The following is a 16,811-nucleotide window of genomic DNA, read 5'->3' as shown; positions in this document are numbered from 1 at the left end:
GGAGTTTGAGTTACTGTGATATGTTGTTCTGTATGTTAGATGTAACTCTTTAAAATTTTACAGTAGATATATGTGGAACATATTCCTATGGTCCTAGACCTAAGTTGGTTTGCTTGGGAATTGCTAGCTCCAGCATAGCTCCTACTGGTCTTAGCACATAGAAGGTGAGGTCATAGTTTACCCCCCCCCCCCCCCCCCCACACACACACACAGAGTTCTAGTCCATACTTCCTGGTGGAAGCTCATATATGAGATCAATGAAAGCTAATGTTTGACTGTAATACCTGTGAGTCTTCTACTTACAGAGCTGTTGCGTTTTTGTCTGTGAAGATTCGGAGGAAAAATTCCGCTTCTTTACTGGGATTGTAGGTTGTTGGAACAATTAAGTATTTTCCGACAGGAAGCTGGAAACGCTTTGACACTTCACGGAGGTTTGTGTAGCTGTCCGTAAAAGCACACTCTTCATTTCCCTCAAAAAAATCCTTCCCCATTTGGAAATTGGAGATAGTCTGACATAGATGTAAATGATATAGTTTAGTGGTTTTGCATGGTTACATTTAAAAGAATCTGGTTTCCTGGGACATTTTTTGATTGATTTGATTTTGTCCCAGGTTTACAATAAAGACCAGCTACACAGTGCTAATTCTCATGTTCTGTTGCCTGATGCAATTATCACTATTCTCTATTGTTTTTTGAACCTATTCTCTATCATTTCATATTCTGTTTGAAAGGATAAGTCCAGTTCTGGGCATGTCCTTTCAAAATACAGTGCTAATCCCACTTCTGACACCCAATTTTTTAGTGTCAAAGGAAGTTTAAAAGAAATTGGTAAACTACAAAAGAGGACCAAGTGTGCAGAGTTACCGACAGTGGTGTGTAGTCCTAAACCCACGCCCTTCTGTATCATTCTGCCATCATTTCACTGACATAATTAGATATGAATATCCTATATCTATAATTATTGGCAGGGTGACTTTCATTACACTACCTATGTTATCAAAATGATGCAGCAAGATAATGCCGTTGAGCGTAGACCCAACAGTATACACCACTTAGACCAGATCTGCACATCATGGCCAGCTTTGTAGATGACCTCCAGGGTCCCAGGAGAGGAATCCCCACTATACTGGTGTGCGTGTGTGTGTGTGTGTCGGGGGGGGGGGGGGATTGGCACTGCATTTTGGAAGGACATAGAGAGTAAACATGTCTTTTATTCAAGACAAGACTGATGATTGCATAAATATATTCATGTTTAATATGCTCACATTCAGTGGTTGTGTTGGGGAGTTTATATTGCCATATCTGTACAGGATAGCTCAACGAGTAGTAAAATATATCTGGAAATTCAAACAGCCATATATGCATGCTTCTGCAGGTCTGTATGAGCCCCATTTGTGTGAACATGCCTTTAGTGTACTCTGCTGTTGTTTGCATGCCCTTTCCTTCCTCTCGGGGGCGGGCTGGCCAGGGGGGCAGGGGGGCATCGGTCCCCCGGGCCGATCAGTTTATCCATTGTTAGGGCCGGCCGCCCAGCTCCCCCTCCCCACCCCCGGCTGCACTATAACCTAATTATTACCGGCGGGCGCATCACATGACGGCCGCTGGTAATAATGTCATGTGACGCGCCCGCCTCAGCGCACAGGCGGGCGTGTCACATGACACGTGACGCGGCCGCATCACGTGTCATGTGACGCGCCCGCCTGCACGCCCCCCGGACTGCATCTTGCCAGCCCGCACCTGCTTCCTCTCCAACTGCAAACGGACATAAGTGCCAGAATCCCGCAGTTCTGCACAGGAGCTTATGCGTTCTCCCACTTTCTGCTCATGAGCAGAGGGATTTCACGCAAAATACGCTATACAAACTGGATATCAGCTCCATTGCCTCTACACTGAGAGACTTTTCCCCAGACAGTTGAGTTAAACTGTGCGTAAAACTGAAAGTCAAACGTGAAATGCCCTCACAACATTTCATAGTTTTCCATAGAGCAATTTATTGTGGTACAATAAAAATAATATTCACCTTTTGATGCTTAGTTCATATACCCTAAGTGAAAAAACTGTTCCAAAGAGCAATTACAAATAATTATATACAGGTCAGCCACAATGGTCTAGGACTAAGGTCATGATCTGACAACCCATAAAAGATGGTGGAGGTGCCAGAATAGTCCAAGTAACTCTACAATTCCTTTAAAACAATCGTGCTCCATCTGCTCATACATACAGAAAAGGAAAGAACGAGAGACAAAGAAAGTCCAGTATCTACAGGAGTCTAGAGGACACCAGGAACATCATACCTCTTTGGGCATCTGCAAGAGAAATAAAAAGAAATTGCAAATATTAGAATATATGAGGTCAGCCTCAAAATAAATATTACATTCCACATATATTTAAATAAAGATGTGAATAGCCTTCCATCTTATAGCACTGCCCTCTCAATTGACAAACATTCTTCAAATCTCTAATATCCTCCCAGTCTTCTAACCCATCTCGCCTCTTTGTCACCTTCAACTCATTTCATCTGCACCTCTTTCTCCTTCCTCCCTTACAGCCCATAATTTTGCCACCTACTTCAAAGACAAAATCAACATCCTTCAACAAAATATTTCCTCATGCCAAATTCCACACACTCCACCCACTCTACCCACCTTCACCTACACTCCCCAATCCACCCTTAATTAATTCTCTCCATAACTGAATTCGAAGTCTCTGCACTCATCTCATCATCTCACCCTGCAATCTGTCCCCTTGACCCTATTCCCCCCGAACTTCTCTGCTCACTTTTCTACACTGCATGCCCACCACAAACGCCTGTCTCACTTTTTTTCTCCTCTCAATCAATTCTTGACTCTCTGCCATCAAGCTTCTGCCCCCAACATTCCACTGAAATTGCTCTCACAAAAGTTATCAATGATCTGTTTACCTTAAAGTCTAAGGGCTAGATTTACTAAGCTGCGGGTTTGAAAAAGTGGGGATGTTGCCTATAGCAACCAATCAGATTCTAGCTGTCATTTTGTAGAAAGTACTAAATAAATGAAAGCTTGAATCTGATTGGTTGCTATAGGCAACATCCCCACTTTTTCAAACCCGCAGCTTAGTAAATCTAGCCCTTAGAGTCATTTCTCCATACTAATGCTCCTGGACCTCTCTGCTGCTTTTGACACTATTGTTCACCTCTTCTCCTACACACCCTTCACTCCATTGGCCTTCGTGACACAGTTCTTTCCTGGTTCACTTCCTACCTATCAAACAGCTCCTTTAGTGTTTCTACCTCTAACACATCCTCCCCTCCACTCCCACTATCTGATGGGGTCTCACAAGACTCTGTTCTTGGCCCTCTACTTTTTTCATTGTACACCTCTTCTCTTGGGGCATTAATTTGCTCATTCAGCCTCCAGAACCACGTCTACGCTGATAACACCAAAATCTATGTCTTTCCCCTGACCTCTCCCCTTCTGTACAATCTCTTGTAGCCAACTGTTTTTCTGATATCTTTACATGGATGTCTCAATGCTACCTAAAGCTTAACATGTCCAAAGCAGAGCTTATCATCTTCCCTCCTGCTAGAGTCACCACCTCCTCTCAAATCTCTCTCACTTTCAATAGCATCACATCACAATCTCCTCAGTCTCCCAAGCCCACTGCCTTGATGTCACACTTGACTCAACCCTTTGCTTTATTCCTCACATCCAGACTCTCTCCCAGTCCGGTCAACTCCACCTTAAAAACATTTCCAGAATACACCCTTATCTTAGTCAACATAATACCAAATCTCTAATCCATTCTCTCATCATCTCCTGTCTTGACTACTGCAACCTCCTGCTATCTGACATGTCCAACACCCATATATCCACACTTCAATCCATCCTAAATGCTGCTGCAAGACTGATTTTCCTCTCTCACCGCTCAACATCTGCTGCACCACTTTGCAAATCCCTACACTGGCATCCTGTGTCCTCCAGAATCCAATTCACATTACTCACCCTTACCTACAAAGCCCTCAACAACACCACCCCTGCATACATCTCAAATCTCATATCAAAATACTCTCCCTCCCGCCCTCTTAGATCTACCTCTGACCTGCGCCTTGTCTCGTCTCTGGTAACCACCTCTCACTCCCGCCTACAAGACTTCTCCCGTGCTGCTCCCCACTTATGGAATTCCCTACCACGCTCAATCAGACTTTCCCACAGCCTTCAAATCTTTAGACCCTCTCAGAAAACCTAATTTAGAGCTTACTGTATCCCCGATACTACTGCTCACACTGATGCACCCTCATAGCTGTCTCGATCTCCGATAGCTGTCTTGATCGCCACACTCACTCCTCTAGTTGCAGCTGTGCCCTCTTCCACTTAGATTGTTATCTCTCTAATGAGCAGGGTCCTTCATACCCTTTGTTTTCATATCTGTATTTATTTCATCTGTCTTGTATGTCCCTGTTTTATCTACGTCTCTGTTTATCTTACTGTAAGGCACTGCAGAGCTCTGTGGCAAATTTACGATAATAATAAAAATAATTAGTGGGAGCCAAGTGCGAAGCGCACATGACCACTGTTGACTACTTCAATTTATTCTTGTAAATATAATTCTGATGGATATTAATACGGGTTTAATATGTAATTACATTGTCTCCTTTTTTAAGCACTAATTGGTCACTTGTGATGAAGGTGGGTCTTCCGACAATAGTCAGGGTTGCCCGTACGGCCAATCTGGGCTTGCTCAATGTGCCTCTCAGAAGAGGGTTATATACTGCAGATAGTAAACATTATACAAATGGAACCGAGAGCTTGGATAGTACAAGTTTATTGGTCGATAATTCTTTACTTGTATGAAAAAAATCTACTGAAAATGACACTAACCTTATATATATCGTAACCAATGTTAAACAAATCCTCTCCATAGGCTCTCCTTTTCCTGCGTTCCTTCTGCATCAAGCACACAATGATTGTACATAATGCATCTTTGCCTCCTCTGCGGTCATTATCGGGGGGCTTCAGGGTGACCTGGAACTGAGGGTTAGTCCAATACGTTGCTAGGAAAGAAATTAGGTTTTAGAATTTTCATTTCATTTTTATTTTCCCCAGCGCGCCTGCACCGCGGTATTACATTAAATTAAACAAATCTCCTCTCTCATTCACAGACAAAGGGAAAGGAATGGGCGTTTATATATTTGAAATAATTTGAGAGCACCCTGTTCACTTCCAACCTGTGAAACTGCCGCTCCTTCACGTCACTGATAGGCTGGGAATGTGGTGATGCACAGTGACATCACAGTGACAACACCACTCTCTCAGCCTATCACGGAGGAGCTGTAGCCAGGAGCGTCACAGAACTGATGCTGCCTTGCTCAACCCTTAAGGTTGGTGCCCAACACTTTCCACCAGCTCTAGTCATGTCCAAGGGCAAGGGTAATAAATAATTTTGTCTGTTGATCTAAAGACATGGTTGAAACAAACAGAAGCGAGATAGAAAAATAAAGCAATGTATTTAGAAAAAAAATGCAGTAGGGCATTCACAAGCCAGTAAATGAAAGATTATTCATGATAAAAAACAAAACAAATTCCTCTTACGGAACTCCTTGCACCCTCCGGCAGTGGAGCCAGCCGTCCACTTCCCCTTAAACTCTGTTAGACACCAATTATGTTTGTCAGCAGAACACGCATAGTCCAGGTTGAGGTGACATATCTGCATTTTATAAAACTCCACTAAGAAGGAAGAAAATGGAAACCTGCCGATAGGAAACAAAAATGAATTAAGACATAGTTGTAGAACTACAAGTTAATATATGGCGGTATTTGTCTTGCTTAACAAATTTATAAGCAATTCTCATCTTCACAAATTCCTCTAACGGGAGCTGATAGAATGCTGCCTGGGTGGCCAAATAATTATGTAAAATAATAAAATAACTCGGCTGGATTTTGGGCACTTTACATTTTGCTCTTAAAGTCTTCATCCTCCCCCTCTATACCCTCGTTGCCTGCTGGGTTATTCAGTAATTTTTCTAACAATGCCCCCAAAGGACAGAATAAAGGAGGAACCGAACGAGAAAGAGAAAACAAGGTTCATTCTTATAGGGGACAGTGATACTGGGGACAGTCAGAAGCTGCCCCTACGAGAGGGTATGCTCAGAAGTTGTGCAGCAACTTCCATCCAAAACAGGCATCTTTGGACACAAAAAAATTAGGAATCACTCACAGATTTGGTAAAATGAGCCATCACATTTTCAGGAACATGCATTCCTCTTCTGAATCTGGAATGACTAAACTTGAGGAGATCAAGCACTGAATGGTGTCCTGTTCAGCAAAATGTCTTGTTTTGTCTTCAGGATGTCCAGTAGTGAAAAACTGTATTGGTGGGGACTTCAAGAGATCTGTGATGTATTCCTGACCCAGGTATCTGTGGTGGAAACAAAACACTGGTCCTGGAGGAGAAGTAGATGGGCTCCCACCAGGTAAGCAACCTGCTCCTCTAATTGACTGTTTGTCGAAGGACTTGGATACCAAGATGTAGGGGGGAGATAATTGGATGAGGGCTTTATAGGTGAGGGTAAGGAGTTTAAAATAGACTTCAGTGTTGAGGATGATCTGGAGTGGGGAGAAGCGAAATGAAGAGATGTTGGTGCCGTAGTTTAGACAAAACAAGCATGAGGATGAGGTTCTTCATTGCCTCCAGGGTGAGGAAGGATTTAATTCTGGAAATGTTTTCAAGGTGGAAGCAGCATGATTATGAGAAGGATTGAATGTGGGGAGTGAAAGTGAGGGAGCAGTCACAGATAAATCCTAGGCAGCAAACTTGCAGAGCAGATGAAAGTGTAATGTTGTTGATGGATAGATAGATGTGGGGATGTGAGGGAACTCGGGAGGGTGGGAACACAATGAGTTCAGTTCTAGATATTTTAAGTTAAGGAAGCTATGAGACATCCAAGAAGAGATAGCAGAAAGCCAGCTCGAGACGCAGTAAAGAAGAGAGGGGAAGAGGTAGATCTGGCCGTCATTGGCTTATAGATGGTACTGGAGGTCGGAAAAATTTATGAGATCACAATGAGTGTCAGGGAGAGAGACCAAGAGATGATAAAAAGGAGGGAAGATTGGCTGTGGGGTCAGTGGGTATGTCAATCGGGATGTTGATGTCACCCACGATGAGGGAGAGGAAACCAGAGGAGAGAAAGTGGGGGGTCAAGCAGTGAAGTTATCTAGGAGTTGGGAAACAGGGCCAGCTCGGTTGTAGATGACCATAATGCAAAGTTGAACAGGGTGGAAAAGGTGAATGATGTGGAGAACGTGTTAGGCAGATTGGGGGGTATTAATTGGAAGGTGCATCAGGGAAAGAGAAGGACACCATTTTAGTGGAGTCACTAGAGATAGTGCAGGAGCCTGGGATAGGAGCGAGGTTTCTAGGTGCTGTGGGATGGAGGAGAGGAAAGGTGTAAGGTGGGGAGAGGGGATTAAAATAGGGGGCTCAGCAGGGTGGCAAAATGGAAAGGTTAAGGACAGAGAGGAAGGGAGTGAGGAGAAAAGAGAGAAAACAGAGGGGGGGAAGTAAAGGGATCGAGAATGGAAGGATGAAAAACTGAGGAAAGGAGCCAGGAGCGCAAGGAAGGATAGAAGATTAGGGGCAGGAGGGAAGAGCAAGTGCCTATAGGAATACAGTAGGGTAAAGGGCCATAGCACAGACAAGCATAGAGGGGGGCAGATGATAAATAAGAGAAGGGAGAGTTAGTGGGAATGGTGGCATCTAGGTAGAGAAGATGTAGGGCAGTATCAACAGTGGCAATAACACAATGGCCAATAAGTGAAATGAAAGCAATGGTAATGAAACAATGAAAGCAAATGGAATCAAAGGCAGTGGTGGAGACACAGAGGCAAAAAGCAATTGTAAATATACAAATGGTACTGCAGATAGTAATGACTATGGTGGATCAATGATAGGAAACTAATGGAGAAAACAAAGATAAGGATGGTAATAGAGGCAAAGAAAATAATTGACAAAGAATGCAATGAAAGTGCATGTAATACAGAGGCAAATAGAGGAATTAGAACTAAGGGACAGCAGAGTAAAATAAATGATCCAATGGAGTATATCGTTCAAAGGATTTCCATAGGAGTGTGCAGTCCAGTGGAGGTCTAGAAGATTAAGCAGTCCAAAAGGAGGTCCAGAGGACTGATTCGTGATAGTAAGGTCCTGAGGTGAGGGCAATGCTGCAAGTAAACAGTGGTAGGATTAGACTGGAGGTCATTGGGAGAAGATCCTGGACAGGGTGGATGTTAGTGGACAGTGGAGCCAACAGAAGGGTTAATGGTACCGGAGGTCCGGTGCAGAAGAGAGGCGGTCGTAATCAGTTGGTTGAGGTCCAGAGGAGTAATGATGGTTTCAGGTTGTTAACAGAGGCCAGAGGTGGGAGATCTGGTGTAAAGGAGGAAGGTAAAAGTAGTGGAGTCAGCGAGAGTTAGGGCAGCATGGAGGTTACCGAATTAAGCGGAACTGAAAGGGTCAGAGTCAGAGAGGTTGGAAGCAATAGAATAAATGGACAGCATGGCAGATGGTGCAGGGCATTGGGGTAGATGGATTCAGGAGCAGGTGAATAGGCCTGACCAGTTGCCTGGAGTAGAAAGAGCTGAAGAGGAGCAGTGGGCTTGAGGGAGCATGGTACCGGAGAGGCTCCAGGATTGGAAACCAGAAGATGAAGATCCAGAGAGACTAACAGGGTCCAGGGGGTCAGACTATGGCCTAGATTGAAGATAATCATCTGAAGGAGGAAGTTCAGAGCAGCAGTCATCCAGCAAATCAGTTGGTGGCTGGGCCCAGGATGAAATGAGGACCCAGGAGGCCATGGGAGCAGACCAGGAGGTAAGGAATCAGGCATACAATGTTATATAGTCAATCTTCTTTGAACCTTCCCTGCATACGCATGTTCTTTCTATCAGTGCCAGAAGCCTTAGACCTCACTGGTCTGCCTCCAACACTCAGTAGTCCACTGATTGCTGCCTTCTCAATTAGAATCCTTATCAGAACCCAGCTGGGCTAAGCCTCAGACTAGAGATGTCATAACACCTCTCTCAAGAGTTACCACTAACCTCCAATACTGATAACACATGAAGGGGGGGGGATCACCAATCACCCAGCCACTATAAGAACCTGCTCAGTGCACTTCTCTGCGCCTGAGCATCAGTATTGTCCATCTAAACTCCCGCTCAAGGACTATACTAAGAAATATAACAGCTATTCATGTTTCATTAACTCCTGTGACCAATCTTCCTGACAGCAGCACACTCATACCCACATTTCCATCGGCAGTGTTTCCTCATAATAGCTAAGTACTCTGATGGTTTTATGGAGGAAACCACTGAGCCACGAACTTTACGCCAACATCACTAATAATGTATCCTTACAGAGCTAGCCATAATGCAAAGCAAAACAATTCACGCTCTTATCATATAGTATGATAATTACAGAGCACATCACAAAGCGATCATACCCCAATATACATAGGACTAAGCACTCAAAGCTCCCAGTACATAGATCAAGCCTGAGATTAATTTAGTTCAATAGAGTATGAGGATTGAACACTAGCTCCAGGGGATGGATGTCAGATAATTATTCACAATGACGGCTACAAACACCTTCTCTCAATCCCTGTAATTAGCACTCTGTGAAGAACAGTAATCTAACTAGTCTCCTCACCTGGTCTACAGCACAGCTTTCCTTAATAACAATCAGCCCTTCAGTGAAAATGTCAAGTCAATCATAAAGGCTTAAAATGGGTGAGATAAATGTTCTAAGTTTCTCAGTTCTACCAAACCTTTGCAGGAACAAAGTTTTGTTTTGGATTTCTCTGCTTGTGCTTTGAAGTTTGTTTGACTGTACTTCTTGATGCTACCTTCTCCAATCCTTCGACATCGGCTTCATCCATCACTATTCTACCTTCTCCAATGCTTCGACCTCGGCTTCGTCCATCACTATTCTACCTTCTCCAATCCCTTGACTTTAGCTTCGTCCATCACTATTCTACCTTCTCCAATCTCTTAACTTTGACTTCATCCATCACTATTCTACCTTCTCCAATCTCTAAACTTTGGCTTCATCCATCACTATTTTACCTTCTCTAATTCCTTGACTTTGGCTTCGTCCATCACTATTCTACCTTCTCCATTCCTTCGACCTTGGCTTCGTCCATCACTATTCTACCTTCTCCAATCCCTTGACGTTGGCTTTGTTCATCACTAATCTACCTTCTCCAATCCCTTGACTTGGCTTCGTCCATCACTATTCTACCTTCTCCATTCCTTCGACCTCGGCTTCGTCCATCACTATTCTACCTTCTCCAATCCCTTGACTTGGCTTCGTCCATCACTATTCTACCTTCTCCATTCCTTCGACCTCGGCTTCGTCCATCACTATTCTACCTTCTGCAATCCCTTGACTTTGGCTTTGTTCATCACTATTCTACCTTCTCCAATACCTTGACTTTAGCTTCGTCCATCACTATTCTACCTTCTCCAATCCCTTGACTTTGCCTTTGTCCATCACTATTCTACCTTCTCCAATACCTTGACTTTGCCTTTGTCCATCACTATTCTACCTTCTCCAATGCCTTGACTTTAGCTTCGTCCATCACTATTCTACCTTCTCCAATCTCTTAACTTTGACTTCATACATCACTATTCTACCTTCTCCAATCTCTTAACTTTGGCTTCATCCATCACTATTTTACCTTCTCTAATTCCTTGACTTTGGCTTCGTCCATCACTATTCTACCTTCTGCAATCCCTTGACTTTGGCTTTGTTCATCACTATTCTACCTTCTCCAATACCTTGACTTTAGCTTCGTCCATCACTATTCTACCTTCTCCAATCTCTTTACTTTGGCTTCATCCATCACTATTTTACCTTCTCCAATTCCTTTACTTTGGCTTTGTTCATCACTAATCTACCTTCTCCAACCCCTTGACTTGGCTTCGTCCATCACTATTCTACCTTCTCTAATTCCTTGACTTTGACTTCGTCCATCACTATTCTACCTTCTGCAATCCCTTGACTTTGGCTTTGTTCATCACTATTCTACCTTCTCCAATACCTTAATTTTAGCTTCGTTCATCACTATTCTACCTTCTCCAATCCCTTGACTTTGCCTTTGTCCATCACTATTCTACCTTCTCCAATCCCTTGACTTTGCCTTTGTCCATCACTATTCTACCTTCTCCAATACCTTGACTTTAGCTTCGTCCATCACTATTCTACCTTCTCCAATCTCTTTACTTTGGCTTCATCCATCACTATTTTACCTTCTCCAATTCCTTTACTTTGGCTTTGTTCATCACTAATCTACCTTCTCCAACCCCTTGACTTGGCTTCGTCCATCACTATTCTACCTTCTCCATTTCTTCGACCTCGGCTTCATCCATCACTATTCTACCTTCTCTAATCCTTTGACTTCAGCTTATACCTCACTACCAGTCCTTTCAGGATTAAGCATCTTGGCCAGACGCGGTGTGTTTCTGATTGCTACCCCAGCAAATTGGGAGCTGCCAGCACTGTGAACATGAGCACTTTCTTAGCATATTCACAAGTAGTCACTGTTTAAAATGCAGAGCGTATGAATGATGCCTTGTAATTACAGCTTCCAGATTTTAATATCCTGTGTCTGCTGTGAACCTTAATTTCTGACATGTTTCTCTGCCAATTCTGTTTAGTTTTATCATGTTAAAGGGAATGGTATCTCAGTGTCCAGCAGATTTAAAAAAATTACATTAAGCAATAATCAAAAACATCAAACAAGTATTTAACTAAGAGATGACTAAATAAATAATAATAAATATACCTGTTCTAAATCTGATATGTAGCCTAGTGGTCAGCACTTCTGCCTCACAGCACTGGGGTCATGAGTTCAATCCCCGACCATGGTCTTATCTGTGAGGAGTTGGTATGTTCTCCCCGTGTTTGTGTGGGTTTCCTCCTGGTGCTCCGGTTTCCTCCGACACTCCAAAAACATACTGGTAGGCTAATTGGCTACTAATAAATTGACCCTAATCTGTGTGTCTGTCTGTGTGTGTGTATGTTAGGGAATTTAGACTGTAGGCTCCAATGGGGCAGGGACTGATGTGAGTGGGTGCTCTGTACAGCGCTGCAGAATCAGTGGTGCTATATAAATAGATGACGATGATATTAATCACAGTAAAATGTGCAAGCTATCACTGGCAGAGCTGGTGCAGTCGATAGAGAAACCAACTGGTTAGAAACATCTTACATCAAGCAGTATTTTAAGCATAAAACGCATTTTCATTAGGTCACTTCCAGTTTGTGGCGCAACAAAAACATAATTATTTATTCCAGCATTTCTTGAAGTCAAAACCATACAATTAATAAAATAATACAGTCCCCATATCATATTAAAAAGACAGTAATGCATAGATACTACAGAACCTTCTAACAATAATTCTTAATCATAAATACACTTTTGTCAAATGTTTGATAAAAAAATATGTCTTTAATCACATACATTAGGAGATTGTATAACCAATTTATACATATCCCAATTTTTTTGCATACATGATGAGGGATTACAGACATTTCAATAGGCTGACTGACAACAGTCCACCCTTTAGCAATCGGCTATTCCTGTTCAGACTTCCAGCTAGTTCTCTTAGAAGAAGGAATACCTCAACAATAAATAGGTGGTAATAATAAATATTAGTCTGAAAAAAAAGAAATTCATATAAAAAAAACCCATAATAAATAAAAAATCATAGCATGATTTTTTTTTTTTTTTTACTGAGTTCCACCCTGACCAAATGTCATTACTCATTGAGATTTGGTTTCATCCTATTGACCTCATCTTTCCTCCTTATTCACAGACTAGTGCCCTGGAGCCCCTGCTAAGTGTTTATGGTACCAACCTAAATCCCAGATTGGGCCAGAGAGTTGAGGCAATCAACAATGTTTACTCACCAAGCTTCACCATCATCACATTGGTTACAGAGTTCAGCTTTCACTCTACGGTCAACTTCATTCCATTCTGGGGCACTATAAGTACAAGAGGAAGGGAAAATACATTTATGAATTTATAGTCCTATAAAAGGATTCCTTGGAAAAAATAATAATAATAATAATAACATTCTACTTATTTATACTCCCATCTTATCTGGGGACGTGACATTTCTTAATTTCAGTAAAACATGTTTAACATGAAACTTGTTACAACTTTAAAACCACTTGCCTAATATTGTATATGTCCCTTTCAAGCCACCAAAAGAGCTCTGACCCAGCCAGTATTACCTTTTTCAGCAATTTGTCCCACAGTAGCTTATCTGTGGGAGTGGAGCAGACAGACTAGACTTCACTCCTTGGACCTCTTTTGGTACGTACTAACCACTGTGGTTTTCCAAGTGCCAACATGCCATGGTAGCGATGGGTATGCTGGTGCTTGCAGTACTACAAGTGCCAACATGCCCAAACACAATTAATTGCAGCCTGGGCATGCTGTAGTGCACCAAGGAGATAATGAATTGTTACTACTAAACAAGTATTATCACCACACTCTCAGGTGTACGTGGAGCTCAAAATTCCTGGATATCAAGTGGGATTTGCTTACATTATACAGTCAGTTTATTTATATTATAAGCCTTCTAACTCTCTAATCCTATTCCATATATGTTATTTAAGAAATAATTTTAGTTATCTGTATAATCTTAACAGTGCTGGTTGAAGAGAGGAGCAAGAAGAAAAGAAGACAGAAGAAAAGAAGATAGAAGAAAAGATGGTCATAGGGTCAAAGAATAGACTGATGAAAGGGAAACAGTGTGATTAAGGGGCACAGTCTGGTGAAAGAGGGGAGCAGTGTGATGATGGTATGGAGCAGTGTGATGATGGAGGGGAACATAACACATGACATATTATTTCAATTTCTGCAAAGGTGCCTAGATTTCCGCCAAGGCGCGTAGGTTTTTGGAACCAAATGGCCCCATTTGCAGAAGGGAAGTTGGCACAGGTAGAGGAGAGTCATTGGGGATAGTGAATATGTTGTCTCTGAAGAATTGAAGAAGTACAAGGGTGCACTTAATTTTGCAGAATTAAATTTTTGGGATGTGGTAAAAAGATAGAAAGGGGGCATATTCAGGGACAGTCCTTGCCGTGCAAAACAACTTCTGCACTAGATCAGATCCCAGTGGATATTGGGTTCCATAAGGTGAGGGAGCATGCGGTTTGTTGTATTGTTTGTTATAAGCTCCAGATTCCACTATTCAATTAAGTAAGGTCCTTAGCGAGCCGGTGGTTCATAATGGCATTGAATGGTTCAATTGGTTCTGTATATGATTAGTAGAGATGCTCACTGACCCCCGTGAACTGGTTTTGGTTTTGGATCTGGATTAGCTCCATGTTTTGGGTTTGGCAAAACCACCCTGGTGGGTTTTGGTTTTGGATTTTTTAGAAAAAAATCCTAAAATATGATAAAATCACATAATTTTGCTCTTTTTTTTGTTCCTACATCATTATTAACCTCAATAACACCAATTTCAAGTCATTTGCAGTCAATTTTGACCACCTCACAAGTCACAATATTATTTTCATACACTTTCGGACAAAAACTGCAGTGACCTGGCTGGATGGTAAGCGACAGAGCAATGACACAAACACACGGCAGTTCCTAGCACATCTAGGACACATTGGCACACAGCAGTGGCAGAAAAGAAAAATGGGGGTCCGCCCTCCCTCCCACCCCTCGCTATGTTGAATGTTAAAAAGGAATTCAAAACTCGCGAGATCCGAGATCCGACGAAGTCATGATGAAGTTTTGCCTCGTTTTCGATTCCGAGGGAGCGCTAAGTACCGAGCCGACTTGGTACTCGGATCCCCTAAGTTCGGGTGTGTTCGGTTCTCCAGGAACCGAGCCTGAGCATCTCTAATGATTAGACTATTTCTTCCCAAACAGGTATTGTGACATTATTTCTACACCAATCTATATATTCGAGACACTGGCTTTTTAAAGAACCTCACTTTGACAGTCATTAATGCCAGAGATTGAGAGCCCACAGAATTAGTTTATATGAACATTTTCTGGGTCACTAGTGGTGATATAGATATGAATTAATTGTTGCATCGATATAATAACTATTGTGAAATTACCATTGGTATATAAACTGTATACATGGTTTTATATTGATATATGAATTATAATATTTTATATCTTTGCTCTTAACAATGGTAAAGAAAACATGTTTAATGTATTTTGATTGTATCTATTGATAGAGGATAATTTTTATCACAAGTGATAACATTGTATGTTATATAATCATAGATCAATCAACTGTTTTCCTTTCTAGACAAACTTCTCCTATACACTTTTCTCCACACAAATCTTTCCATTGCAGTGTTCTAGTAGAAGAGAACCTGGGCCATTTGCTTTTTTGTTTGTCTCCCAAACCAAACTTTCCAGCCCTCCAGGCTGCCATATTTAGGACATACTTATCACTCCAGGCTCCGTTCCACTCTTTATAGCCCCACGGATTCCTCACTCTGACAAGCTGGACGGTACCCCCACGATAGGTGACCTATCACAAACCAGACAGTCTGCTGTTTATTTACATTTTCTCCAGTCAGACAGGTTCGGTGATTACTGAGTCGTGTCTTATGCATTATTTACCTCTTCTGCTCCCGTCAGTGAATAACCATGGTTCTTAACCACATTGTTCTTCATGATTATTTCCCCTACAGCCACATCAGATTTCTGTGGTAAATAAGAATGTTTTAATTATTAAAATCAAACGTCATGTGTTATCCGTAACTCCAGCAGTATGAGGGGGAATGGCAACGAATATCTTTGTGTACGGAGTGGCTTGTCCTTAAACAGAGATAATCAACATATTTCACTAGTTTAATAGTACCAGGGGCAAACGCAGAATTTGTAGAGGGGGGTTTCCACAGCACGCCACCAGTGGGTGTGACCAGCATGCATGGGGTCGTGGCTATAATTTTAGCCAGTGCTTGGCTGCTCTCCAACTCTTCCTGTCCCTATAATATACATGGGCAATGTTGCGTGGACTACTGCTAGGTGCACACAGCTCTCCCTTTTCAAGCAGAGCTGTGTGAAGCGGGAGCAGGCTCCAAGCACCTCAATTATACAGTGCCCCAGGCTTAGAGGGGGTTTCCAGGCACTAGGAACCCCCCCCCCTAGGTTTGCCTACGTGTACATACATATATATATATATATATATATATATATATATATATATAGGTTATATATTTTGGACCTCATGTTGAACACATTTGCGCCACGGACATACGCAGAAAAAAAACATTCATGCAATAACTTGCTCTTTTCTTACTATAACATGCAACACTGTAAGTATACACAATGGTCCAGATTCATTAAGGAAAGTAAGGCAAGAATAGGAGTAAGTTTTCTCCTGGACAAACCATGTTACAATGCAAGGGGTGCAAATGAGTTTTTTATTTTGCACGTAAATTAAATACTGGCTGTTTTTTCATGTAGCACACAAATACTTGATAGCTTTATTTTTACACTGAAATATAAAGTTGATCTAGGACATGCCCTACCCCAACTATAAAACTGTCCCCACATTTTAAATTTACCTCCCCCTTCAATGCAACATGGTTTTGCCAATTTTTTTTTGCTTTCCTTTCCTTAATGAATCAGGCCCACTGTATCTTTGTGCAAAACACATATTAGGTTTGTTTTTTGTGTCTGTTAATGAATAAGGCCCAGAATGTAGTGTAAATAAATTCAATTTAATATAACTCCGTTAGAAAAAGATTATGCAAAAGCTGACAAAAATTGAGGCTATTGTGTCTCTAAAGTA

The 16,811-nt window shown here is 42.0% G+C and overlaps 1 protein-coding gene across 1 annotated transcript in view; it reads right to left on the bottom strand.

Moving 5' to 3' along the window:
• LOC142143264 (calpain-8-like) overlaps window positions 1–16,811 on the bottom strand; it is a 53,680-nt gene that overhangs the window by 21,113 nt on the left and 15,756 nt on the right. The window contains exons 6-12 of the mRNA XM_075200977.1: window positions 15,635–15,718; window positions 15,457–15,542; window positions 12,943–13,017; window positions 5,568–5,725; window positions 4,857–5,029; window positions 2,295–2,306; window positions 1,738–1,818 (exon numbers count right to left, since the gene is read on the bottom strand). Coding sequence (XP_075057078.1) covers window positions 1,738–1,818; window positions 2,295–2,306; window positions 4,857–5,029; window positions 5,568–5,725; window positions 12,943–13,017; window positions 15,457–15,542; window positions 15,635–15,718 — 669 coding nt within the window. The remainder of the gene's footprint in view (window positions 1–1,737; window positions 1,819–2,294; window positions 2,307–4,856; window positions 5,030–5,567; window positions 5,726–12,942; window positions 13,018–15,456; window positions 15,543–15,634; window positions 15,719–16,811) is intronic.

Source organism: Mixophyes fleayi, chromosome 3 (genome assembly GCF_038048845.1).
Source record: "Mixophyes fleayi isolate aMixFle1 chromosome 3, aMixFle1.hap1, whole genome shotgun sequence".
Taxonomy (NCBI): domain Eukaryota; kingdom Metazoa; phylum Chordata; class Amphibia; order Anura; family Limnodynastidae; genus Mixophyes; species Mixophyes fleayi.
The sequence above is the reverse complement of the archived record's forward strand: the minus strand, read 5'-3'. Positions and strand labels throughout refer to the sequence as shown.